Source organism: Zingiber officinale, chromosome 4A (assembly GCF_018446385.1).
Source record: "Zingiber officinale cultivar Zhangliang chromosome 4A, Zo_v1.1, whole genome shotgun sequence".
Lineage (NCBI taxonomy): Eukaryota > Viridiplantae > Streptophyta > Magnoliopsida > Zingiberales > Zingiberaceae > Zingiber > Zingiber officinale.
The window spans coordinates 148,441,700-148,469,055 of record NC_055992.1 but is presented as its reverse complement, the minus strand read 5'-3'; the positions used below and the strand labels follow the sequence as shown (position 1 = coordinate 148,469,055).

Below are 27,356 nucleotides of genomic sequence, written 5' to 3'. Positions count from 1 at the left end.
AACTAGAACTCCTCTAATCCCATTCCCCAACAAACAATTGAGCCAACCAATTGAACCTGACAACCGCCTATTATAATCTTTTGACTTCAAACCTGGCAGGCATCTATAATGTGTTATAAATTCACAAACGGAGAACAATACACTTAATCCATCCGTGGGATAATTAGCTACCCAAAGGCAGATATAAAATTATTGTGCAAGGAGATCTCATGATTTCGGACAATTCAAACCGCAACATTACAAGACTGAAGGGCATGATATAATAAAGTTTCCGGATACATAGCGTAAAATCTACGTCAATCACAACAGTGAAGAGAGATTTCAGGAGTATGTAAGGTAGAAGTTTCATTTGACATCCTTGCAAATTTATCCTTAATAAATAGAAATCGAAATCGCAAATGGAAGTAAAGAGCACAACTCGTGTCAGTATGGCCTGTACCTCCAATCCATTCTTGATCGACTGATCCCATTAGCTCCATAGCCATACTGCATGAGGAAAAGAAGTGCCAGGTCAGAGTTATGAATCTATTCTCACTTTCTAACTTTTGCACGTCTTGACTGATAGGTGCCCACGTAATAACAGAAGGGTAAACCAAGGCACTCACGTCGTCAAAGTCTAGGCTGCCATAGAGTCTGCCATAGTTTCGCATGGGACCATGCCCTCCATAAACCTCAGCTGGATCCATGTATCCTCCTGCACTGGGCCCGGCATCATCTAGCGGTGTTGCTGAGTCTATAGCAACCTACTCCATATATCAGATATCACGTCAGAAACAAATTAAAAAAATACATGACTTTTCATAACCATACATTGATTCCAGTTGGCAGTTGCCATAATATCTTCCCATATGAAGCTAGCTAAGTTACCAAGAAGTATAGCTCTATACAACCAATTTCAGATTGTCCTATGAATGTGTACCTCATGTCCAAGAATTTCATGAGTCCTACGGGATACACGATCTGCTACACCATCCTCAGCAAAAGTCACAAAGCCAAAGCCTCGATGGCCACTTCTCTTGGGATCCTATTAATGGTAAAGTGTTTATTCTAACATACAGATTTTGTTTAACCAATTTGAATATGAACACAAGTAATTACCTTTGGAACATAGACATCTGTGATATGGCCAAACCGACCAAAGTACTGGCGCAGATCCTCAGCACTTGCCTCCTGGGGAAGTCTACCAACAAAAATCTTTCTACCAATGCCACGTGAAGGCCCAAAATACTCTCCTACATCATACACAAAATTTGCATTACAAATGTATAACAGGGGACTATGCTGAGCAGTTTGCGTAACTTTAAATATTAGCATACTTCCATAAGAACCAAAGTGATCATACAGCGTTGGAGCCCCAAGCGCTGCATACCGTGTTGCAGCTGAGATATAAGCATTGTATGCACCATATCCACTCTGTGGCGCTCTACTAGGATATCTAACTTCGTCATTCTACATTTAACAGAGACCAAAAATTATTTCAGGTGCAACATGAATCAATCATCATTACAATTATAAAGCCAAGTGGTCCCAGTAATCCAAGAGTAGAGATGGTTACCCTTGGGGTAGCTCGGTCAACAACTACAGTAGAACCACCAAGTTCATGGGACTCTGCCATAATCAAATCCACAGCATCTGTTAATTCAAGGAAAAGACACAGTCAATTTGTTTTAACATAGACAAAAGAATTCTGAAAAGAAAGATGCAAATTAATAATTTCAGAAGACTTATGAGAGCATTATTTGAGAGAAACAAAGATTGATGAAGGCGATAACTCAGGAGAGCATACAGCCAGTAAAGTTACTAAATTCATCACAACATTAGCAGAATAAGACTGAAACAAGGATGCATACAGATCCTTAACAGAGAATTAAGATTCAGGTAACCATCCCCAAATAGGTGGAACAACAATATGATACACATTTTCTTTTGAAATGCATGGATCAGGATGAGTGTGATAGCGATATGCACGTAAATCCCTCGAAAGTAATATTTCATAGTTTCTCTTGCTATGAATAGATCTACCTATATCGTCCAATTTAGATGGAGAAAATACTCCTAAATCTAAATCGGATGCATACAAATCCTTAACAGAGAAGTAAGATTCAGGTAACTATCGCCAAATAGGTGGAACAACAATATGATACACATTTTCAAGATATGTTGTGTCCTTGAATATGCAACAATATGCATACAAATCCTTGCACTGTAGAAGGCATGTTGTGTCCTTGAATATTCTTCAACAGAGATGACAAAGTTTAATCGAAGTAAACTATATTCCAAATGGGATAGGTCATAGGTGACAACTACAATATTTCCAACTTCAACTGTGTATTCTTAAGCACATATCTTCTAGCATTTCAAGATATGTTAACCTTCACTAGTATCACTATACTATTGAGATCTCTTAAATCATATTTATATTAACTAGAATTTTCCTTCATGTCATTGTACCCCTAATTGATTCGATCAGTTAAACAATCAAATATCTTGACCATTTGTACACATGTTAATACTACAATAATTTTCCAAATTAGTCAATCCCATTCCAGGCTTGGTCAAGTTGGATGAGTGTCAACCTTTTCTAATCTTATTTTGTCCTAGAAATAGGATGTGTGTTCTAAAAATCAGCTTAAGCTAGGCCCCGCCTAGCCTAGGCACTAGGCATCAACCAGCTGCACCGAAAACATGCTAGTTGGCCAACCTAGGCGGCCTTGGCGCCTAGGCAGGATTAGGCGGCCCTAGGCGCCGCCTAATCGATTGAATCGCCTAGGCGCCGCGGAAATAGTACAAGGTTTTCATATTTTTTTAGTTTGAGCTTTTAAATTTAAAGCTCAATTAAAAAAAACTAAAATGTAACTTTTTTTGTGTGGGATTAAGTTTTATAAGCCCTAAACTTTGGTCCAACAAGAAAAGAAATAGGTTAGATGTCAACAGGTTGAACAATCTAATATTTGTCCAATTTAATGCTAGATTGTTGAACAAACAAAAAACAAAGAAAGAAAGGAATGTCAATGTCCTTTTTACAAAAGATACTTCAAATAGGTTGAATTGTGGATGGTGCGGAAGATGAAGTTGAACCAGGTTCTAAGATCACTTAGCAAATGATTGATGAAGCAACTAGAACAGATGAAAATCTACAACTCCAAAGAAGCTATAGAGTGAGAACTTCACGAGAATAATTTTGCATCAGAAGAAGAGGAGGATCAAAATGATGATATTGAGTTTGTGTCTGATAAAGAACAAGTTGTTAAAAATTATGGAGAAGACGAAGTAGAATAAATTTGTGATATTTTATTAGTTGTGTAATTTTAAACTCATTTTAAATTTGATGTTATTGTGCTGGAGTTATAGAATATGATTTATTATGTAATTTATATTGATACTGTGGAATCCGTCTAGCGACACTTAATCCCCGCCTAGGCGGCCTAGGTGCTAAACGTTGATCTGGCGCTAGTCGACTAACGCCTAACGAATTTTAGACCTTGGGCAAAACAAAGAGATTAATTAGTAAAAACCATATATCTAAAAGAAAACAAGCTAAAGCGTCAAAAGTTAAAGTTGAATCACTATATACCTCAATTAAAGTCGAATCACTAAAGGATGCTTTAGTGTGGTTTTTATCCATAAAATATGATGCACAATGCATTTATTGAGTGTGCATCGATTGTTTGAGAGACCCGAATCATAAATGTGGCATTTACAATACTATAGAACATAAAAAAGATGAAGATAATACTTATAATATACAATATTAGTACATAATATCATATTGCTAAAACTATCATCCTTGAATTAATTACAACAAAATATTAATGTGATTGTGAAGAAATTCAATAATACCATATTAAAAAGTTAAATTTTGTAATGCTTAAGAAAATATAATCATATCGAGATTTTTCAAAGTTCAATATATATCAGTTCCATATGCTACAAATTGAGGATTTTGTTGTCAATGTAGTAGTATTTTTATGCTGTCATTATCAAATTGATTTTCCTACAAGGTTTAAAAACATAATGCATTGCAATAATAGTCTAAAATGATAGAATAGAATCAATGTATTAACACAATGTAAACAGAGATAGTCAATTTTTAATTCGAGTTACGCTAGGTGAATGCATGTCAAGCCAGCAAAGCATTAAAAAGCAGTTCCTTGGAGAAGTAACTCAGGATCCTGTTATCATGCTGTTCTTCAGCCACAAAAATCGGCTTACAATTACAAGGAAAGAAGTTTTAGCAAAAAACAATAGAAAAAATTATCAATTCAACCAAGAATCAGGTAATCGAATACAAGACACCAGATTTTAGTTAGAATAGAAATAAAGAAATTAGCAAATCAACTGAGTTTTAAAATATAGTCAGTGTGATGCTTACGATTTAGGAGTGGGAAAAGCATCATTGTAGAATGAACCAAGCATTAATATAATTGTAGAATTAATCAAGCATATATAGATGAAATAAACAACCAACAATAATCTATTTGTCAATACCTGCATTATCAAAAGTGATAAACCCAATTCCACGATGCCCTTTGGACCCTTGATCCTAGATTGAAATTACAGAGTGAACAAGATTACAAATAGAATTAGGACAGTGCCAAATTTTATCATTCAAACTATACTAGAAACCGCAAATACAAATTGGATAATTCAATAAATAGCCAATTTTTAATAGCTAATTATATCACATCCCTAGTAACAATGACATTTCAGCATACTTTGCCATGTTATATGGGCAAGCCTAAGGATGGTAAAATTTGACAGGCATCGATGAACCCATGTCAATCAGGTCTAATCGGAGCAGGTCTTCCCCCTAACAGAGATGGGGCAGAGGAATAAGCAAAACTACAATCTGAAGATTTTATGCCACCACCATTTTGTCATGCTTGTGCTATACAGAATAAAGTTAAAATATATATTTCAAAAAGTTATAAAAGGTGATAGAGAAAGCTGTTTCTACCATAACGGTATCAAGTTTATGGTTCATATTGTGGAATTGTAAAGAATTATTAAGGAGAAATAAGAGTAACCATATATGTTATTTTTATAAGACAACCAATGAAAAAAAATCACAATAGAGCTGCTCGACAAATATTATGGTGGATCTTGGAGAGAAAAATAATATCTAGTAATTATATTAGTGTGATAAAAATATTTATTATAATTGTTGCCAATGTTAGAGCTATAGGAAGTGTGGCATGATCTGCTAGTCAATATTTTCCTATTAGGACTATATGAACTAACCAATCATACTTCTAATAACCTAAGTGTATGCTATGTTATTTACAGATGGGATTGTATTAACTAAGTGTAATACAATTAAATTTGAAGTTTGCATTCTGGAGAAACATTTTAGAAACTTAAGAAAAATAGAAAAAAAATAGTTAGGATAAATATAAAAAAAAAGCTGAACATATGAAATACAGTTTCAAATAATTAATGGAATAGTTATGATGGGCAGACATGAAATCCATAAAAGTGGTTTAGGCATTTTGGATTATTACTCAACAAGAAAAGGATATTAAAGGATAGACAATTAATGCGGTAAAAAATGGATTGTCAAAATGTAGGGGAGCTTTTGGAGTCATGTTTGAACGTCTTATCCCTTTTATGCTAAAAAGACAACATTAGATACTATGGTATGACCCACCATTCTTTATGGATGTAAACATTGGATTGTTAGGAGATATGCATAAAAAGTTAATGTAAAAGTTTAATTGATAGGAGAAATGCACAAAAGAAAAAGCAAATGAAACTCATGGTTTAAAATTTCGAGCCATGCCGGTTTTCGATATCGTACAATATCAATATAGTTTCAATACTTTTTAAATATAAAATATATTAATCAAAAAAATTATTATTAGAATATTTGATTACTATAAATACTTACTATTTGATTAAACTAATATTTTAAAAATATGATCGAGTAAAGTCAATTTAGGATTAACTAAAGTTCAGGCATGACAATTAGGATCAAGTAGGTTTAAATTAAATTGAATTTATTTTAATCAGTTTAAGAAGGAATTTTTTTAAGAAATTTTTTTCCCATGTGTTTGAGAGGAAAGGAATAAAAAAAAATTTAAATACTGGGAGAGAGGAGAAAGAATTAAAAGGGGAAAAAAAAACCATTAAAAAATAAACAATTTAAAAATAAAGAAAAAAATTGAAAAAAAAAAATCCAACAGCCTCACGCGACCGCTGTGGGGCCTCACGCAAGGCCTCCGTGTGGCCTCGTGGTCGTGGGACCTCGCGCGAGGTCTCCGTGCGGCCTCATACGAAGCCTCCGTGCGACCGTGGGGTCTCACACAGGGCCTCACATGATCCGATGATCGTGTTGCCTCATGCCAGTGTCGATGTCATGCCGAACGATGGGTATAATAATAAATTCTGCCTGTGCTAGTATGAGATTTTAAATTATGAATGTAACGAAAATAATAATCTTAAAATAGACGTGTGGACATACTAGAAAGAAAAAATACAATAAATACAAAAAGTATAAAATGCTAGGCAATAAAATGGTTTTACAAAAAAGAATAAGATGATATGGACATTGTCAAAGATGATCAATGCATATCATAGTTAAAAGAACTAAAGACCAAAAATATTAGTTAATATAATTAAAAAATAATTTAATTATTGAATATTACAAGTGGCTTACATAAAGTTCAAAAATGGAAAGATTTGATCTATGTAGCCTATCACAAAGAGTTTAAAAAAAAACTTGATGATTATATAGTAAGGCGCTTTGGGAATAAATTTTTTCAATTCAAACATATATAGGGAATTTCTACCAAATATTTCTCTAACAAAATTCTCAAATATTTCACCAACTATTAAACAATAATGCAAATATAAAATTCACTAACATTCAAATATTAAAATAGTTTATCTTCATAAGCAAAATCAAACTTCAAATTAAAGAAAAATCAAAATGAAATGAAAATTTTAAACTAATTTACAATTTGAATTTGTGAGGAACGAAAAAACAAAATCATTAGAATGTAAACTCTGAACTAATTTACAATTTGATTTTGTTAGAGAAAAAATAAAACAGATAAGAAAAGTTATGGACTTAAATTTGTGAGGAAAAAAACATACCGTTATGGCGAAACAAAAGGAAAAAAAGCAAGAAAGTGTAGCCAAATCTAGAAACCGATGTTGATGTTCATGTTGATGTTGTAGGCAAGAGACGAGTCCACGTTTGAGAAGGGGAGGTTGATGCTGATTTTTTAAGGAGAGGAAGAGTCATGCAAGAGAAAATCAGTGAAATAAATTTGCAAGGTACCAAGGGAGGTTAATGTTCATTTTCTAGGGGAGAGGAAGAGTCAAGCAAGAAAAATGTGTCGCATGCATACAAGTTAATGCAACCTAATTAATTTAAAGGGGATTTAAAGGTATGGGTTGGACTTTTTAAAAAAATTAATACTTTAATAAAGCGAGAAAAATTGCTCCTTAACCTCTCAAAAGGCATGCACTTAGGCGCACTTCATTCAAGTACTGCACCTAGGTCACTGCCCAGGTGCAAATGGCGTGCCTTACACCTAGGCACAGCCATGTGCACGCTTTTCAGAACTATGGTTGGATACATAAAAGATCTGTCGTTTAGAAGATAATATTGTTTTGATTCAGATCCTATGTAGAAATGATAAGAGGTTCATATGATCATTCATAGATTCATCAAAACCCACCAAGACTTTTATCCTAGTTAGGATCTAGATCATCTAGGAAAACTTTGGAAATAGAATAAAAACATACAGTCTGGTGCACAAAGCAATTTGCAAGCTGATAACCATGGCCTCAGATGGTGGCATGGGGGGAAAAGTTTTTCCAAATTGAATTCTGTCTCCTCCTCTCTTTTTCTTCCTGTCACACTGCTTCTTCATGCAAATTACTCACCTTAGCCTTACCATAATGCAATTTCTCTCCCTACTAAGATCAACATTGGAATCACGAAAGTGAAAAAGTGCATGTTGTTGATTATCATAAGACCTACATGCCATAATTTTTGCAGCATCCACAATTTTGGTTAACACACTTCTTGGATAACTTATTCATCTAAAAAGGATTTTAAGATTTTTTATCCTGAAAAAAGATGTTTTCATCAAGAGATAAAAGAAACACACTGGATAACATTGTTCATAGACAATTTAATCAAACAAAAGTAGGAGGGTCCTAGTAGTTCCTTAGTAACTGAATTGTGAAAGCACAGTTGCATTGCTTAGCTTAATTACAAAACAAGCAAATGAGATGTGATACCGATATGCCAAATCACCTATCATAAAAAGAAACAAAGTGAAAAAAAAGAAGGTAAAATAAAAAACATGGGAAAATCTTAATCAATGGTTAGTTCCAGAACACACTCAATAGCTTATTATTAAAAATGAAAGGAAATTTAGAGAAAAAGAAGGTAAATTTCTTCGCTCACCTTTGGCACGTACAAGTCTGTTATTTCTCCATAATTTTCAAAATAACTGCAAGTGTGCAATATGGTGAATGGAACTTCATCTGATGGTGAAATATCTAAAGAAGCCAAAAACCTGTTGTTATCAGATTGATGATAATGAGTATACTTACCTTCGAAACATTGCCTCTGTAACTGATGGTGCTATCCTAGCAACAAAAATTCTGGTAGCTTTCTTTGTTGGCCCCTTCATCTCTTCCTAAAAATTAATAATCATGAAACACACTGCTGAAAGCAAGAATATGACTTCCTTGCTGAAAAAAAGAAGCTAAAATAGTAATATACATGGTAATGCAGAAAAATTAAATGTAACAAGAAAGGAACATCAAGTGTACTTCATGAATTACCTTGGGTGTGGCCACCTTCACCTCAAGGGTTCTGTTGCCAAGAACATGCTCACAATCAAGTGCACTCTGGAAGCATAAAAGTTCATCTCAAAACACGAATAAAATGACAGATTCAAGACAAAGCAGCGCACTGAAGGACAATTCAACCTTTGAAGTGACAATGAAGAGATATCACCCAAAAGTGCATCATAAAAATGCAGGAAAAATTTATTAAATAGCACACAAGGATAAAACAGTATAAGAAATACTACAATTTATGCTAGGGGTACAATAAAATCAAACTTGTCAAGATTTAAAATCTTGAGTTGTGCTAGAGTTTCAGACTTTGATTTCGATACATTATCGGTGTTTCAATGTATGGCGCCGATGGATAATTGGATAGGAAAGGTCGAAGGAAATTGAAAAAGAAGAATAAGAATATAACACGACTATATACCTAATTCCCAATTATATACCTAACTCCAATATAAATGGTATATTTTTGACATTGTAATAAAATAGAAATCATTATTTCAATTCATCTTAACGTGTTTTATAACATGTCAAGGGGGTGCTAAACATTAACATGACAGGATACTTATCTACATGATTGAGACAACAATACATGATAAATTATTTGAGTCAAGCAATATCGAGTTTGAGTAATTTATCGGAATGATACATTTTGAGCATATCGCCTAGCACAGTATGAGATTTAAAACCATGAGAAGTCTAATGAATACTTAAAGAAAAAAAGCAAATTAAAAATTACCAAGAGAGTATTACAATAACTAAGGTTTAAAATTGCCATGCCGGAGATTTAGTTTATGACGAATAAAGTTTCAGTACCATATCGTACCGAGATGGTTTCAATACTTTTTTAAATATAAAATATATTAATTAAAAAATATTTTTATTATTATTTGATTACTATAGATGCTTATTTTTGAGTTAGATTTGATATTATCTCGTGAAATGTTTGATCATTATCGAGTAAAAGTTGATTTAGGGTTAACTGAAATTCACCAAGTAATCATGGCACGATCAAGCAGCTTTGAATCGAATTTAGTTTGAATTTATTATGATCCATTTAAAATGAAATTAAATTTATATATAGAATAATTTAATTCATTAATAATAGTTTATTTTATAAGATGAGAAATTATATTATATTTTTTTATCTTTTCTAATAATCTTTATTCTTCATCTTTAAAGAGGTTTTATTTTACTATTTACCTTGTGGAAATATGAAGAAACAAAATTAATCATAGACGGATGGAAGAAAAATATTATATTTCTTTTTCTCCCATTGACGAATGCAAGATTCAAAATCTAGAGCCATACCAAAACTTTAGTCTTGAACTGGACAATATTGTTTCTATATCGTATCAATGTTTCAATGCATATCGAAATTCTATATCACTCACCACAAACAATGTCTTCTTCCTTTATTTCATCCCCTCCCTCCTCCCTCTTCCCTCCTCCCTCCTCCCTCCTCCCTCCTCCCTCCTCCCTCCTTCAACTTCCAGCACCATGCATCGGAGCGTCGGCACGATACTAGAACGGTATCTTTCTAATCAAAGGCCGAAACTACAACACGATTCATAAATCTTAGTGCCCTGTGGTATCAAGTTTCAGTGATTTACCAAAACAATATGTTGCCACTGTTTTACCAAGCACAGTACAAGATTTCAAACCATGGATGAATGTAAAAAAAATAAAAATAAGGGAAAGCAATTTTCAATGGAAAAAATAAAAACAATACAAACACAAGGGGAAACAAAAAAAATAACAAAATAAAAAGGAAAAATAACAAAAAGGAAAAAAAAAATAAAAACAAAAAAAAGGACTTGGCTGCCGCGGCCACGTAACCCGCCACAAGGTCACGGTGGACCTTGTGGCTCCGTGCCTGATAGTGTCGTGTCGCGGCATGGATCGACATCTCATACCTTGACAGTAACTAAAGGATGCAAAATGAATCATAGAGAAAAGATTAGTTAAGAGAGAAGTGTCTCCGCAATGTTTGGATAATTTTTAGATAGAATATGAGATCTCAAAATGAAGTAATGCTCCAACATCAACATTAACAGTATGACAATTATCATCAGCATTGGAAGTCTCTTGTAATTGCTAGTGATTGTCACAGAACTGACAAACAGGACCATTTCAAGCAGCCTACTTTAATTCACACATGGGTGTGTGAAAAAACATATTCGAGAAACCACGATAGATAAATGGCAAAATTTAAACTGAAATTACAGGATTAAAGACTTCCCAGTAAATCAATATTGAACTTTGTAACATATTTACAAAAAAAAAAGGAAAAAAAATCTGGAGATTAATTGCAATCACCTTAGCATCCTCTGCTGATGAGAATGTCACATAGCCAAATCCTCGTGAACGACCAGTCGAGCGCTCCTAAATGTGATTGATCAGTTAAAGAAGGAATTCAATCAACGTGGAGATATATAAAGCATCACAAAATTGTAATATAATATAAATAAAATCATTCACAAAAGTCTAAATATGGCAATAAGATAATACAATAGTACTTCAACATCTTATCAAGACCCAAAGTTTTCAGTCATATTGAAAATAAGATTTCTGAATTATGGACATACTACCCAAGAGGGAGAGAGAGAGATATTTTCCTAACATAGACTAGGCAATTGAAATAAACAAACAAACAAGAAATTAATAAAAAAAAATTGATATACTACTGGTCTCCATTTTAACAGAAAAATTGTTTACGATTGCCTTGAACATAATGACAAAAAAAAACTTTACGACTTACACATAACCTATTGAATAACAAAAGTCTATTTCAACATAAGAGAAAGAGCACTCAATGAAAGTATCAAAATTTGTTAGGCAAACATAAGGAGAGAATATACTTGAATAGAGTTCCTTTTCTTGGTCCACTCAATAAAAAAACGCATATTGAAAAGAGTTTGTTTGATAAAAGAATGAAACGATAGTTAAACTAACAATATCCATCATGCTATGTAAAGGTACAAATTGTTGATGTAATGATCTTCCTAAATGGTTTACGGAGATTGTTAGTGTAACAATATTCATAAGTGGTTCGGTTCAACCACAATGCCTTAGGATGTTTTGATATGTTTGACGATTTAAGTTTGGTGTGTCTATGGTCCTTTATGTATGCATCGAGTTTAGAAGGAATAAAAAAGTTACACATGGAGCTCGTGGAGCTCATGACTTGATGGAGTCGAGTCATGTTGGTTAGGCCCAATAGCTTAGAGGTCTAGTACGAGTTGCATTTTGATGTGAGTAATTGAAAACTTGGAGGCGAGACCTTTGGCCAAGAGGTTGAAGATATAGAGACAAGGAGTCTTTGGCCAAATGATTAAAGACCTAAGGGCAAGTAGACTTTAGGCGAGATATGAAACCTAAATGAAAGTCTTTGGGCAATATCATCAAGGATGACGTGGAGTTAGAAGACTTGGAAGTTGTATGAGTTGTATAAGTCGTGTCGGACAAAAAAGTATTGCATTACAAGTCATGATCAACATGTCCCATGACACAACGTCTTGTTTGACCCAGCACGACACCTAAACAAGTCAATCAAACCGGTGTCATTCATGACTTAGGCACAACCCATTTACACCACTAATTATACCAATGTGAATGAACATCTATAATAATATATTTTCTAACATTAGAGCTATGACAAATGTAGCATATAATTATATGATATTCTATCTCTTGATAATTGTACAACTACATAAACTTACTAATCATATTAGAGATAAACCTCCATGTTAATTGATGAGAGAAAAAATAAATTATCATCAAAGCTTGAATTATAGATTGAAATTTTAAAACTAAATATATAGGTTCAATAGAACCAAAATTTATAATGTTTTCCAATATAAGAAAATGCATGGGATAACTAAAATGGTTTATATCATGATATGAAATTCATGTTAGATAAACTACAGATTTAAGTAAAGTAAAACAGTAATTTATTATATGAAATGTATTTTCAATAATAAAAAAATGTATATGATTGAAATGAAATTTGTGTTAAAGTTTTAGAGAAGGATCTATCATTCAATATGAAAAGGTTATTAAGATATCAGAATAGGATAACCTGTAGATGATTTTAGTAAAGTGTTTCTAAAGTTGTGTGATCATTATCTGACATTAGGCTAAGGTAAATTCCATGTCTATAGTACGATTCATCATAATTTACGAATCAGAGTGTCAACCGACTGAGAAGCAGCACATACAAAATTAAAGTAGTAGAGACGAGAGAACTAAAATGGATATGACTATGAAGGTTAAAAATAAAGGAACATTATTATTCAAGAGGTGTAACTCTAATAGATGATAAAATGATAGAAGCTTGTTTAAAAAGGTTGAATTGAATTGGAAGAGGTATAGAGACAAAGAAAACTCCAATTAATGTAATTTTAAGTGATTCAATCAATAATGATTATTGTAGTAATTTAGCCTTGCATAGAGTTTAATGAAATAAAATCCATGTAGCCAACCCCAAATAATTGGGACTTACACAGCGATGACAATAAATAGATATGATGATGATAATGAAATCAGTGTTTATAATGTTAAAGAATGCATCTGAAGTTACGCATCAATGGCACTAACAATGTTAAATTTAATAACAAGATAACTCATGCACCACCAATTCCAAAAAACACTTAACAGTAAGACCTTGGTAGATTAAAGAAAATATTCCGCATGCAAAAAGTAAACCAAACTTACCTTCATGACCACACAATCATCCAAAGGTCCAAACTTGGTCATGTATTCCCTCAAACCTTCTGTATCCACATCCCATGGGATTCCAAGAACCTAAATGGAAAGCCCAATGCAATCAGTAAAACACTCCTCGAAGTAGAAGAAAGAAAATTAAAAAAACACACTTCGATCAGAAATACTGACCACGAGCTTGTTAGCCATGATGGACGTAGAGAACACGGATCAAGGATAGGGAGAGACGCTATCTCAAACTTTATCGCTCACTTTATCCCTCTCCTCCCTTTCCTTCACTTAGTTCCCTCAAGATGGCTCTTTATGTCTATCTCTCTACCTCTATCCCTCTCTACAGCACTCTCTCAACCTCTCACTCTCCTGCAGAGGACCACACAACGCACAAGAATCGTTTGATTTATTTCCTACTTCCAGTGCTACCTCCTCCCTCCGCTTTGGCTCTCCACCGGGATCCGGCCGAGAAGCGAAAGGGTGGAAGAGGAGAGAAAAGGGAAAAGAAAAGGCCATACAGATCTCGCGCTCACGAACGCTCTTACCTAGCCGCTCTGCTCGCACTCTCGCCTCCGGTGGCCGTGGTGTCGCCGCACGCTCCCTCGTCGGCCACTCTTCTCCCTCTCCTCTCTTCCTCGCCGCACGACAACCTAACTAGGGATTGGAACTAGAGATATTTAATCACACCCGTCCATTCCCAATCTGTTCCATCATCATCGCACGTTTGATCAAATGGTTCTCAGCTATTTCTACGTAAAAAAAGGAAGGTACCCAAATCAAAGGCCGGGATCAAGTGGCCTTGTTCATTGAGATCAACAGGCTTGATTCAACTGTTTCTAAATGCTCTTTTTATAGTAACGGGCATATCACAAAATTATTCTTTGTTGTAACGGACAAATCAAGAACGACGGACCAAGAAGGTACCCAAAATTATGGTTGATATTTAACAAAATAAAAACGATGAATAACTTTAAATCGAATATAATAAATTCAGAGTCATCGCTATTGTTTAATTGTCGTTGGAACAATTTCCGAAAGATCAAAAGTAAACACTTCTTGCGGCAAAATGATCTTTCAAAGGAGAGAGAGCATCAGCTGTCGAAATTTTCATTCTAATGGGATCTTTATATAGACCTTGGACCCGTTTAGGTTATCAGTCCATCAATAATAACATAAAATGAATTAACATATTAACCGGCTTTTACACACAAAAATCATATCTTTAATTCAGTCCACGATTAAAACATAAATTAGATCACTTTATTGAATTTAAATCTTAACAGCAACATCGTGTGTTACAACTTTAACATGTAAACCCACCAAACGGAGAAATAAATACGAACAGAATAGGCATATGGGTCACCAAAAAAAAGAAAGGCATTGCTATATCAAGCACAACATCCTCACAAGGGGCTATATGAATCTTTAACAATCAGGCATACCTTGAGTGTATATATATATATATATATATATATATATATATATATATAACAATGAGTTATGTAATTTTCTTTTCTGAATCATTTCTATTCCCTGCTTTGATGGCCTTTGTACATTGATTTTAGGTGGCTGGCAATTTGTGTGAATGTTGGTCTTTGCTCAGGATCAACTGCCCAGCATTGTTCCATTAGAATTCTCCAATCTTTGTCACATGAACCAGGCACAATTGGCCTCAATGTGTTATGCAAAAGACCACCTGGTTTTATTGGAGGAAAAAAAAAAAAAGAAGAAGACGAGCAAGCAATTGCAGAGAAAATAAAGTTCAGTATGTTGTATCTTCAAGTTCAAAGCAAACTGCTTCTTGTAAGTTTGATTAACACACCTATTACTTCTCCATAATGCATATCCTCATAAGGCTCTTTACCCGTGAGAATCTCCCACATGACAATGCCAAATGAATATACATCGATCTGCAACCAATGTCAACAAGTAATAAATATCATGTTTAAAATTTCATGTTCGGTATGAAAATAGTGGTAGAAAAAATTGACAGTGGAATGCCTTTCAGAACTACCTACCATATTTACCATCTGGCATTTCTATAGTTGTTGTATCATTTTATGTAGATATAAGTCCGTCATGGACGATGAAGCTATTTTCTAAACTTCGACTTTTGTCTGTTCTTTTTAGAATAACAAAGACTTAGCCATTTTACCTTTTCAGAAACTTTGTTGCTACTAATATAGAGCAACTCTGGAGCCATCCATGGAAGTGTTCCTCTCACACCACCAGAAACCATAGTGTGGAGTTTCATTTTCGACAATCCAAAATCGCATACCTGGATAAGATATCCACCAACTTCATTCAAATGAGTTTGTTAGGAAAGCAAAATGTTTATACAACTGAATATACTACTTGCCTTACAAATAGGTCTTGATGAGTCCTTGAGGTTTACAAGCAAGTTATCACATTTCAAATCAAAATGTACAACATTCCTCGAATGCAGATACTCCATGCCAATAGCTACATCCATAGCAATTAGCAGCCTCTTACGGAAATCAAGATGCCTAAGAAGTTTGTCATGCTACATTAGACCTTTCCAAACAAAATTTATTCATAGGTTAGAACTCGAAATGATTTTATACCTTTCCTTGCGTCGTAAAACATGCTTGAGAGATCCATGGGTCATATATTCTGTCACAGTTGCCATTGTTCCTCCTTGTTCATCCATCACAACACCATAAAAGGCTACAACATTTGGATGATGAAGTTTCGACAGGATACCGACTTCACGCCAAAACCCAGAGATCTGTATGAACAATATGCTATGTTGGCTTCTTGTTTCATCAATACATATTCCGTTTGGACTTCAACTACACATTTTTAATTCTCAACAATTTGGTGAAGAAATTTGACAAGAACAAAAAAGAAGTGGGGAATCAAAATAAGTTATGATTTATTTGTCTTAGAATGCTACCATTTTTTCTGTCTGAGACGAATGACCTATAAAGTAACTCCTGTTTATCCGCTTAATGGCCACATCTGTGCCCCTCCACTTTCCATGGTACACAGTTCCAAATGTCCCAGCACCAAGTTCCCGCAGTTCCTCAAGATCTTCATTATTAATTCGCTGGTAATAATTCACTCAATATAACCAAGAACTCGTATAAGAAGATGCCATGTAAAGGATCTTGAATTTGCAAAGTCTAGAAACTTGAAGTTTCTGAATACTGATCTAAAATGTACCTGCAAGTTTCTTAGACTTGGGATTTCCGTGGAAGTATCAGGACCAGGATCATTCACTTCCTTTATATCAGAAGCAATTTCCTGTATCCAACCATCATATCAATAAGGCATCTAGTCAGGAGAACAAGAAAGATTCTGTATAAAGCGTACAACTAAAACATATTAATACCTACCTCATATTCCGTAAGAGCTGTTCTTAAGTGTTCTCCGACATTTGCCAGGGAACTCTCCACCTGCAAGCAAGATCAGCATGATTAATTAAACTTGATTTGTACATCAGTTTCAACCATACTGTGAATTTTACATTTCATTACCTCATCAAAATCAACATGAGGATTCTTCAGGCCAAGATCCCTATGTTCTAAAGAAGAGACTTTCATCAGAAAAGATGTTTCATGAGGCTGTTTTTTAAGTGTAGGTTCTTCACTGGTTAACTCATCATGGCAGAGATTCATAAGAGGAGACTGGCATTCATTACTTGGCATTTTCAAGTCATTTATGATACCATGGGTGCTGGAGGTACTTAAATTAGAGAACTCTTTAGCAGATTTAACCTTCGGAGTTGAAACGGAACCTATCTCATAGATAAACTGAGAATTACTAGAGTTTAGATGGTGGCTGTGTTCTTTAGGGGAAGGAGAACAATTTCCTTGAGGAACAACTGCAGTTCTTTCCTTTTGTTTCTGAATGCTTCCAAGGATTAATGGCGGAGATGTTTGTTTCACTGCATCTGATCCATCACCAAGCAGTTCTTGTGAATACACTTTGGAAATACTTGTCTTACCACCAGAACTGGAACTATCTATGCTTCTGGTCCTGTCAGATGCATTCCAGATGCTACCCTGATTTAAAGGGTCTTTCTCATCATCCATGGATGAACTTGAGTTCCTACTGTTTTTATCAAACTGCTGCTGAAACTGGTAGCCCATTTTAACCTTCTTGTTGTCATTGGATGCTAAATCATATGCCAAAGTAACATCTTCTTGATTACTTTCACTATAACTTGAATTTTCAGATTGCATGAAAGAAACTGAATTATCTGATCTCGACATTGTAGATTCAAGCTCAATCCGATTTGTTTGGATAACTGGAACAGAAGCTCGATACCTCTGATTTTCTCTCAACTCATCCCTAATACTGGATTGATTAGATTTTGGAGATTTTCCAGCAATGGCTAAGTTACCAGACTCAGTAACCATATCTTCTTCAGCTAAAGAATGTAAAACTTCACCTAGTTCTTGTTTCTGATAGGAGAATTGCTCATGTGTTGGCCTTTGATAACCAATTTGATCCTTAGAGTTTGATAGCTGAAATTCTATTTTTTCCTGCTTTGATGTCATCTGGTCCTTGTAAAATGCTCTTGACAGCATTGAGAGTGGATCTTCAGTGTCAAGGCCAACTACTGTAGGCTTATTATCAGAACATCCAGTAGTAACTCTAGAACATATGCAAGGTTGGGGAAGTTCTTTAGGAGAGCTCTTGATTGCACTAAGGACATCAAGTGGCAATGATACACGAGTTTCCAAATGTTTCATATGATGATTTGGGGATATAAAATCTGGTGCTGGAGTACCATAGAGTGCTTCAAGTTGCAAATGTGAAACTGAAACATCATGTAACTGCACTGGTGAAGAAAATTTTTGTTCTGATTGAGGTGTCACCTCCTTTTTGTCAGCATCTTGCTGATGATGGATCAGCAGCTCATAATCAGATGGCACAGATGAAGAAAATTGAATTCCATTTTCGTCACTGCTGAAATTGTCATGATGATGGATGGAAGAGTATGGAGTTTCAGCCTTGTTCTTTCTTTTAACTTCATCAAGTTCAACACTAAAAATAAGGGACTTGTCCATCCCACTAGCTGATGTTCTTATCAAAACATCGCAACTCGAAGTTTTCTCAGCTACATCAAAACCATTGATTGCCGCAAGAAATTGAGTTTCAGAATCTCCTTCCATGGTGCCAAGAGTGAAATGTGCGTTATCATCTGAGGAGAACAGGAACATCCTGGGCTTTTGTTCTATCTGATTGTATTCTAGAACAATGAACTCATCAATCATATGCTGCAAGTCTTCATCACAGAATACAGACACTAGAGCATCAATTTCCTCACCTGGCAATTGATACTTGATTGTCTGAGTTTGATTGAACATTCTTTTTGCTCTTTTCATGAGTTCTTTCCATGGCATATCCTTGCTCAATTGGATAATGTGTGTGTCACCTCCCACATATCTCAGCTTTCCATCACTGGGTCTAGGTAGAAATTTACCACCATAACTGCAAAGAGATTTTACTCTTGTCGGTGTGCTCTTTAATGATGCATACCTCATGTTAAATCCCCGATAAGTACTATTGCTTCCGGCTGAGGCATGAGATACTGTCCTTGTTAATGCTACCTGATCACTGCTTTTGGTTTCAAGAAATACTTTCTTCTGCATTTCTTTGCACAATTCTCTTTTTTCAGTGGCACTAATGGGAGAATCTGAAACAGTTTGAAGTCCGGCTGCATTAGATATGGCTCGCCTTTGTCTTAAATCTACAGAACTAGAGCTAGTGATTTGATGTTCAGAAATATTTGGAATGCAAGGACTCCTGGAAACATTCTTATCTCGCATGAATTCAAATGAAAACTCCTCACCAGTTTGAATTGAGTAATTCAAAGCGCGACTAGGAGGATTTTGTTTCAGAAACTCTGCAGGTCTAGTAGCTACATTTCTAGTTTCCGCTGAATCATACTGGAGCTTTTTGGAGTTCCTCAAAGAATCCATTGTTTATCTTTTATTATCTCTACATGCTTCTGATAAACATCCTGAAAAACAAGGCAACTTCATCAAATAATTGCATGTAGATGTTGGTAATACGACAAGCCAAATCTGTTTGTTATTATAAAAAAAGCTGATTCCACTAGTTTGTTTCATCTATTCACACTCATTTTACTCAACCTGCACAATTGCAATGTAGCAGATGACACATATACTAATTGTAATCCACCCTGCAAGATCTTCTGTACTCTACTCTCACTATAACCTATCGAATTGCATATGCCAAAATTGAGCTACATTTATTAATGTTCCTATAACCATTTTACTGGCTCTGTGTTTCTTTTCTTTGACGGAAAGGAAGGCCGAATTGTTGGGATCACAAGTGTCACTAATACCACTAGAAGAGATCTGGACTACTGTTATAATACAACTTGGTAAAAATGGCCACCTTAAACTACCAACTTGTAGATCCAAATTTGATGCCTCTAAAATGTGGAATAACTTTTGCCACAACCCTTTTAGTGTAATCTTCATCTACCTTGGTAAGATAACACAAACACAAAGAAAGACAAGAAATTTAGGGTAATTTGATGTAAGCCTATGTCCATAGATAATCCAAATCTATGGTCCTTTGGATGCTTAATGTCATTCCTTGTCGTTCACCTATGAGCTCACCTTGTTCTAGGCCGTTAAAGCTTTCGAACCATCCATTGCTCCATGTTCCTCGTCCTAGACTCCACCTTGCCTGGAGTTTTTTAGTCTCTTGGATACCTCATGTCATCTTTCACCAATCACCTCCAAGTTCAACTCGTACCAGAACTCTAAGTCATTGAGATAAACCAAAATAATTTGGCTGCGTCAGGTCAACCATCACAGTCGACCCATGTGCAACCTACTAAATCCCTACAAACTTTATTTGTCCTTATGATCTTGCATTTTCCTAATGACAATTTATCTTAATGAATAAGAACAATGAACAAGTACTCCAATCTTGTTGTTGCATACACTATCCGGATACTTCCATATTATCAAACTCCATCAAACTCTATGATAGTTCAGACGTTGGCACCACTCGAGCTTGTTTTCAATTTTCATTGTCCCTCAAGACTTCCAAAGCCCCAAAAGTTAAAACTAGCTATAATTCACAATACAAAAGCAAATAAAAGCTCCACCAGAGAGAAGCAACAAAAACACAAGAGACCATTAATCCCTTTCACGATAGAAACAAGAAAGCATGAGTAACTCTGTATTACTGGCGAAAGGAAGAGGTGAATTGAGAGTGTCATACCTGTGTATCGGTTGCTTCAGACACAAAGAGAAGAGGAAACAGGAGTCAATGTAAAGTGTTTGAGGGAAGGAAGTCAGCTTGAAGCAGGCCATTGGCTGGGCTCTGGCCCCTTCCATCAGCGAAAGGGATTGGTGTGGGACTCACAGCCATGAAGAGCTTGATTGGTCCAATATGGCTTTGATTTCCCCAGTCAAGCAATAATACAAACAGATTAGATGCCATATTCCTTGTTTGTTTTTCATATACTATTCATTTACCATGACTAGCTATAGCTTCTTCTGTGAAACATAGTAGAGACGCCACTAGTGAGTATTTAAATACTAGACTGACCGATGGTTTCAAAAAATAAAGAACAGTTGATAAGAACCTTGCAAGTGTCGGAATATATAACAGGTTTGATCAGGCAATGTGATACGAGACGGTGATTCTTGGCAATAAACAATCAAGACTTCAAGCAAATCAAGTCTTCTCATGAATGCAAATAAAAAGGTAGAAAATTAACAGTAGAACACCCGCCCAAATAAGTCCTTTTAATGACTTGCTAAGTGCTAACGCTATTCCAACATTTTTGCGCGGACTATGAGCATATTAAAATATTTTTAATTAATTTTAAATAATTTTAATTAAGTTATTAAAAAATATATTGATACGGTGACGATGAGGGCCCCACCCCGCTGTCATGGTGGAAGTCAATGGAGGTAAAAGTCAAAATGATCACCAAATGGACGGCTCGATACGGTCGGATGGACGATCTTGGTCGGTCAGGTGAAGCATATTCCGACCGAGGGTTAAGCATCGACCCATCGTCTCCAACACGGAGTAATCAAGTCGACGCTCAAGGGACGCGCAAAAGCCTAGTCGAGCGGCTCCTCCGCTCGGCCTAGCAGCAAATTCGGCATCAGTCGAGCACGTGGACAATGAACTGCTCGCCGAGCGGCTATCCTGCTCGGTCAAGCAATAGAGCATATGGACAGTGGGCTTCCGGTCGAGCGGTCATTCCGCTCAGTCCAGCAACGGACAACACTTGAATAGGAGACTTTCAGTCGAGCGGCTATCCCGCTTAGTGTGGCAACAAACGCAAGTAGGGGCGTAGCTATATAAGGCTCAGGGGGTGCGGTCGCACCCCCTGGAATTCAAGGAAAATATTAATACGGTGGGGAAAAAAATTTTAAAAAAAATGTATAGTTATAAATTTTGAAATTTTCTCATCTTTTTAGCAAAAAAATCCAATTAAAACCCTTTCAACTTAACCTATTTTCCTCTTTTTCCAAGTCAATTTTTTTTATCCGTTTTTTTTCTTCCTTCTCTAATCCCACTTTTATTTTTCTCTTTTCATTTTTTTCTTCTTATAATTTCTTTCATATTCTTTTTTCTAACTCTAATTTTATCCATAAAATCTTTTACAACATGTCGCTACCGTTATAGCCCAAGTCGCTATCGTCGGACACCAATTGCTACTATCGTCATTGTCATTTGTTGCATGGTTGTTGTCTTCACTTGGCTAACGTCGCCTCTTCGCCGATGCTCCATAAAAAAATACCTTTTAATTGAGGTGAAATTTACTTAATTAATTTCTTTCGCTTAGCTGACACCGTTATTTGCTGCCAGCTTCACCGTCATCGTTCGCCGACTCCGTCGCTTTGCCCCTCTTGAGTGAAAATCTTAGCTACGCCACTGTCACGCAAGGATATCAGAATCCTGACCGAGTGATCATTCCGCTCGGCCAAGCAACAGACACAGCGAGATATTCTTCGACATCCTTTTGGGAGCTAGTACCGCTGACAGACGGTATGGTCAGATAGAGGATCATATGACGGAAGCTTCCACTATCACTCAGAGATATGCTAGGTCCGTTAAGATAATGTGTCAGAGACACTTTGCTGACATATCTCTTCAGGGAAAGCTTGGGATAGCATGCCCGCTTTAAGAAGCGTACACGCACGCTACAGGTCCCCTATATAAAGGGGGGTCTAGTCATCGGCGGATATATGCTTTTCTTGCTATTTCTACTGTTGCACTACAGTTCTCTTTGCTTCTTCTTACCTCGCCAAAGACTGACTTGAGCGTCGAAGGGTCATTGTCGGGGACCCCTTCCTTGGCTCGGCACTGACGCTGCTTGTGTTGTAGGTGAGAGCGAAGTCCACCGGAGGTCAGCAAGAGTGCCACATCCCCAGCATCCGTCTCCCCGACTTTCGGAGAGGATCATATTTGGCGCTGTCTGTGGGAACGTCACCTGAATCCGAGCCAAAAAAAAATGGAAGACGCTGGACGACTTACCACCGTGACGCTCACTCAAGAGGAGTTGGAGATGCTTGTGCAAGCACAGGCAGCAAAAATGATGGAGCAGCATCAACAACAAACGATAGTCGATCAACCAGCACCGTAACCTGCAACCTCGGCGCCCGATAGGCGAGCGGGGCAAGAAGACCAAGTGGAGCAACTCTCCGTATGGGAGCAGAACCAAAAGCCAACCAGCACCCAAGGGGAAGCGCCGCCCGCGCCAATCCCCTTCCATCGGGCTTTGTTCCAAACCCCCTCGGAGATAGCCCAAGCGTATCAGGAGTGGGGATCTTCTTCCGACGAGGCGCCTGTTCAGGATGCGCGGAAAGGAAAAGTGGCCCGAAACGTCGCGTCCCCCGAACGGATCAATAGGCAATTCTCCGAGGAGATCTTACAAGACCCTCTGCCTCGACACTACGCCCCATTGGCGATCGAGATATACAACGAGACGATCAGCCCAGATGATCATCTGGATCAGTTTGACAATGAGGCTACGCTGCACCAGTACACAGACGGAGTAAAGTACAGAGTCTTTCTCACAACTCTCTCCGGATCGGCGCAACGGTGATTTAGAAGGTTGCCGGACGGCTCAATACGAAGTTTCAAAGATTTCCGAGCTGCCTTCCAGCACCACTTCTCCAGCAGTTGACGCTACCAGAAGATAAGCGTCAGACTTTTCGCCCTTAAACAAGGGCCCAAGGAAGCACTCCGAGCATACATCCAGCGCTTCAATCAAGTGGCCATGGGCATCCCCTTGGTCTTCTCCGAGACCATGATGAATGCTTTCACCCAGGGGCTCACCAAAGGGGACTTCTTTCGGTCACTCATCAGGAAGCCGCCTCCGGACTTTGACCACATGCTGAAAAAGGCCAACGAATACATCAACATGGAGGAGGCCTAGGCGACCAGAAGAAAGGAAGCGTCGACCGAGCACTCGACGTCGACCGAGAATCGACCGGTTAGCAGCCATCTACCGCCCAAGGGGCCGAGAACTGAAGGAGCATAACCGCACCAAGAGACTAGGGTGCACATCGTACAACATGTGGCATCCGGTCGGCCCAAGGCATCCAAGGGCAAGGTATGGACGCGTATGTTTTGTTCATTCCACCAGTCAGCGACGCACAACGCACGGGGAGACGCCCAGCCCCCAAGGGGTATCGTCGTCGCTCCCCATCTCCTGATCGACGAGGTCGTCGCTGCTCGACCGAGTGACGAGAAGAAAGAAGGGAGCTTGGGAGGCATCACCACCGGCGGAGGGAGGAAATTGATCCCTCCATGATCCCGGCCGAGTGAAATAGGTCGTCTGCCCGGGAAGAGGAAAACAGGAACAACGCTTCCCAGGGAGAGATAGGCATGATCGTCGGAGGGTCGACCAGCGAAGACTCCCACCGTGCCAAGAAATCATACGCTCGGGATCCATGTCACCGGGTGCAGCAAGGAGAAGGTTGAAGGGTGATGTGCGTAGATTGTATACACTTGTTAGCATGTTTTGACGCACATTCACATATTTTGAGCATGCTTGATCTATGCATTTCCGTACTTCTAGCTTTCCTTTTTAGCATATTTACTCTCTTTGTTCGGAGATCTGCTTTTGTGCATTTTCTGTACACATGAGTCGAATTTGGTGAAGGATGCGCGTTCGAGGCTAAATCTACAAGCAAAGCAATGGAGGAAGTCATTGTACCTGAACCCCACACGACCCTGCCATGGGGGTTTGCCCAGACCGTGTGGAGATGAGAGACCGTGTAGCTGCAGCAGAGAAGGAAGATGGCTTGGCCGTGTGAACCTCACATGGTCGTGTTGAGTTTTGAAGCTCAATAAAGCTTAGGTCGTGTACACCACACGACCATGTCAGTTTTCCAGAGACCAGAGAAGCCTCGGTCGTGTACCCTACACGGTCGTGTGAGGTTTCTAGTGAGCAAGAGAGTGCTGGCCGTGTGCACCACACGGCCATGCCGGGTTTCCAGAGGCGAAGGCAGTACAAGCCGTATAGATCTACACGGCGTGTAAGGGGATCGTTGGTATAGGCAAGCCACGGCCGTGTACCTCACACGGCCATGTGAGGTTGGCAGAGAAGAGAATGGATCAGGCCGTGTGAACCTCACACGGCCGTGCTTCGGGGTCGTGTGGCGCCCAAACCCCTCTTCTATATAAGTCTTCCTTCAAGATTTGAAAGGGGATCTTCTCCCCTTTGGGAGAAAGGAATATTTGAGCGATTTCCCTCCATCTTGGAGGGATTTTCCGGTGATTCTAGGGAGGATCTTCACCGATTCGACTCCAAGATTGAAGGATTGGATCCGAAAACTATTCTTCTCCGTAGATAAGTTTTCTTTCTCTCCTTTTTTGGATTTGAGGGATTAAGAATGCTTATAATCTTTGTTTCTTAGGATTTCTTTCTTGGATTTATGGAGTAGATCTTTTGTTCTAGTAATGGAGGGAGTATTTGTAAGGATATCTTGATATAAAACTCTTGTGGATATGTCAATTTCCTATTTCTATGATTTTATCATGTTTGTATCTATTCTTTCTTGTGTGGATTGTTGAGATTGTGCCTAATTACCATGCTTGATTGAATGATTGAATACTTTGTAGATCTTGTAGAGGTGATTTCTCATTCGATTTTACGAGGGATCTTCGTGACAGGAACATGCTCGTGTAAGGACGTTTGAGGGAGAATCTTGAAGGTGAAATAAGGACATTCAAGGGGGTAGGATAGATAGGTTGTGTTAATCTTTATATCTTGATGGGTTGATGAGTGATGGATTCCTATGTTGATTTTCCGAGGGGCGCACGTGACAGGCAAGTCCGTGTAAGGACAACATAGATTCATTCCTAATTGATCAATCTAGATATGGATTTCAGTCCTAGGTTGGTTCTCTATTGCAAGAGAGAACCAACAACCTGCTACAAATAATGGACAATTGAGAAAAAAGATTTGGTAGATCATTTACATTGAATAACCTTACAAAGAAACCAAAACTCCTAGAATATCCCTTATCATTGCCGTTATTCTTGTTGCTTATTCTTTCATTCCTTTATTTACTTTTCATAATTACACTTAGACTTTGTCAAGCCATTGATTTGTTGTCTAACTAAATCGCGTTGAGATATTCTTAGTGCTTATTCCAGTCCCTGTGGATATGATAATCTTTTATATTGCTTACAATATTTCCGTACACTTACGGAGAGGCAACAAAGGGTCTCAGATCAACTTCGGTCCTAGCAATTTGGAGGGTGTCGAAATCCCTCATAATGATGCTTTAATCATCTGAGCGGTGATCGCCAACTATACCATTAACCAAACCTTCGTCGATATGGGGAGTTCAGTGAACATCATTTTTAAGAAGGTGTTCAATCAGCTGCAGATCGATCGCAGCGAGCTGCTGCCCATGGAGACCCTGCTCTATGGGTTCACAGGCAATGAAGTATTGTCGATCGGTCAGGTAAGATTAACTATCTCGCTGGGAGAGGAGCAGTTGAAGAGGACCCGGACCACCAACTTCATAGTTGTAGACGCACCATCTGCCTACAACGTTATTTTGGGCCAACCGGCCCTTAACGAATTCCGGGCGGTAGTATCCACTTACTATCAGAAAATAAAGTTCCCAGTGGACGACCAGGTGGGCGAGGTCAAGGGCGGCCAACTGGCCTCTTGGCGCTGCTACGTGGAAATAGTCAAGACCGAGGCCAAGGCCGCTCGGAAGACTCCACGGCTAGAGGTAAACGCTATCATCGAAAAACCTCCAACTTTGGTGTATGAAGAAAAGGAGGAGGTTCAGATACACCCGAGCCGATCAGAAGCCACGACCTTCGTTGGCGTCTACTGGAAGAAGAGAAGAAGACAGAGTTGATTACCTGCCTCAAGCAGAATCACGATGTGTTCGCTTGGTCAACACATGAGCTGCCCGACATCTCCCCAAGCGTGGCCCAACATGAGCTTCACATCCGACCGAACGCTCGGCCGGTCAAACAAAGAAAAAGGGATTTCAGTGCAAAGCAGAACATGATCATACGGGCGAAGATAGAAAAGCTATTGGAAGTCGGCCACAAAAGGGAAGTCCAATTCCTGAGCTGGCTAGCCAATGTGATGCTAGTCTCCAAGTCGGGCAACAAATGACGGGTTTGCATCAACTTCCGCGACTTAAATAAGGCATGCATGAAGGACTTCTATTCGTTGCCTAGGATAGATCAACTGGTGTACTCGACGGTAGGCTGTAAGCTGATCTGCATGCTCGACGCGTATCAAGGATACCATCAAGTACCACTCGCCCACGAGGATCAAGAGAAGGTCAGCTTTATCACGGTCG

The 27,356-nt window shown here is 37.8% G+C and overlaps 2 protein-coding genes across 2 annotated transcripts; both read right to left on the bottom strand.

Moving 5' to 3' along the window:
• Positions 1 to 237: 237 nt before the first annotated feature.
• LOC121971618 (DAZ-associated protein 1-like) lies at positions 238 to 14,233 on the bottom strand. Its single transcript, XM_042522964.1, has 14 exons — positions 14,079 to 14,233; positions 13,714 to 13,902; positions 13,534 to 13,623; positions 11,137 to 11,202; positions 8,806 to 8,871; positions 8,572 to 8,657; positions 8,423 to 8,468; positions 4,489 to 4,543; positions 1,556 to 1,632; positions 1,317 to 1,449; positions 1,099 to 1,232; positions 920 to 1,024; positions 606 to 743; positions 238 to 486 (listed from the first exon to the last, which is right to left on the bottom strand). The coding sequence occupies exons 2-14, from the start codon at positions 13,729 to 13,731 to the stop codon at positions 424 to 426; spliced, it is 1,077 nt and encodes a 358-aa protein (XP_042378898.1). The 5' UTR covers positions 13,732 to 13,902; positions 14,079 to 14,233; the 3' UTR covers positions 238 to 423.
• Positions 14,234 to 14,787: 554 nt separating this feature from the next.
• On the bottom strand, positions 14,788 to 21,233 carry LOC121971617. Its single transcript, XM_042522963.1, has 11 exons — positions 21,137 to 21,233; positions 20,770 to 21,047; positions 17,034 to 19,528; positions 16,893 to 16,952; positions 16,720 to 16,800; positions 16,451 to 16,603; positions 16,119 to 16,282; positions 15,893 to 16,040; positions 15,689 to 15,811; positions 15,356 to 15,443; positions 14,788 to 15,229 (listed from the first exon to the last, which is right to left on the bottom strand). The coding sequence occupies exons 3-11, from the start codon at positions 19,485 to 19,487 to the stop codon at positions 15,060 to 15,062; spliced, it is 3,441 nt and encodes a 1,146-aa protein (XP_042378897.1). The 5' UTR covers positions 19,488 to 19,528; positions 20,770 to 21,047; positions 21,137 to 21,233; the 3' UTR covers positions 14,788 to 15,059.
• Between the last annotated feature and the right edge of the window lie 6,123 nt (positions 21,234 to 27,356).

What these genes read in the sequence shown, in the direction of transcription:
- LOC121971618 (XM_042522964.1), bottom strand. An exon ending in ACAGAGGCAATGTTTCGAAG is followed by an intron (nt 8,469 to 8,571) that starts GTAAGTATACTC and finishes GCACACTTGCAG; the next exon opens with TTATTTTGAAAATTATGGAG. An exon ending in TATCACTTTTGATAATGCAG is followed by an intron (nt 1,633 to 4,488) that starts GTATTGACAAAT and finishes TTGAATTAACAG; the next exon opens with ATGCTGTGGATTTGATTATG.
- LOC121971617 (XM_042522963.1), bottom strand. Translation starts at nt 19,487, where the DNA reads ATGGATTCTTTGAGGAACTCCAAAAAGCTCCAGTATGATTCAGCGGAA. An exon ending in CTCATGTTGATTTTGATGAG is followed by an intron (nt 16,953 to 17,033) that starts GTAATGAAATGT and finishes TCTTGCTTGCAG; the next exon opens with GTGGAGAGTTCCCTGGCAAA. An exon ending in GTTTTACGACGCAAGGAAAG is followed by an intron (nt 16,041 to 16,118) that starts GTATAAAATCAT and finishes CAAACTTCTTAG; the next exon opens with GCATCTTGATTTCCGTAAGA.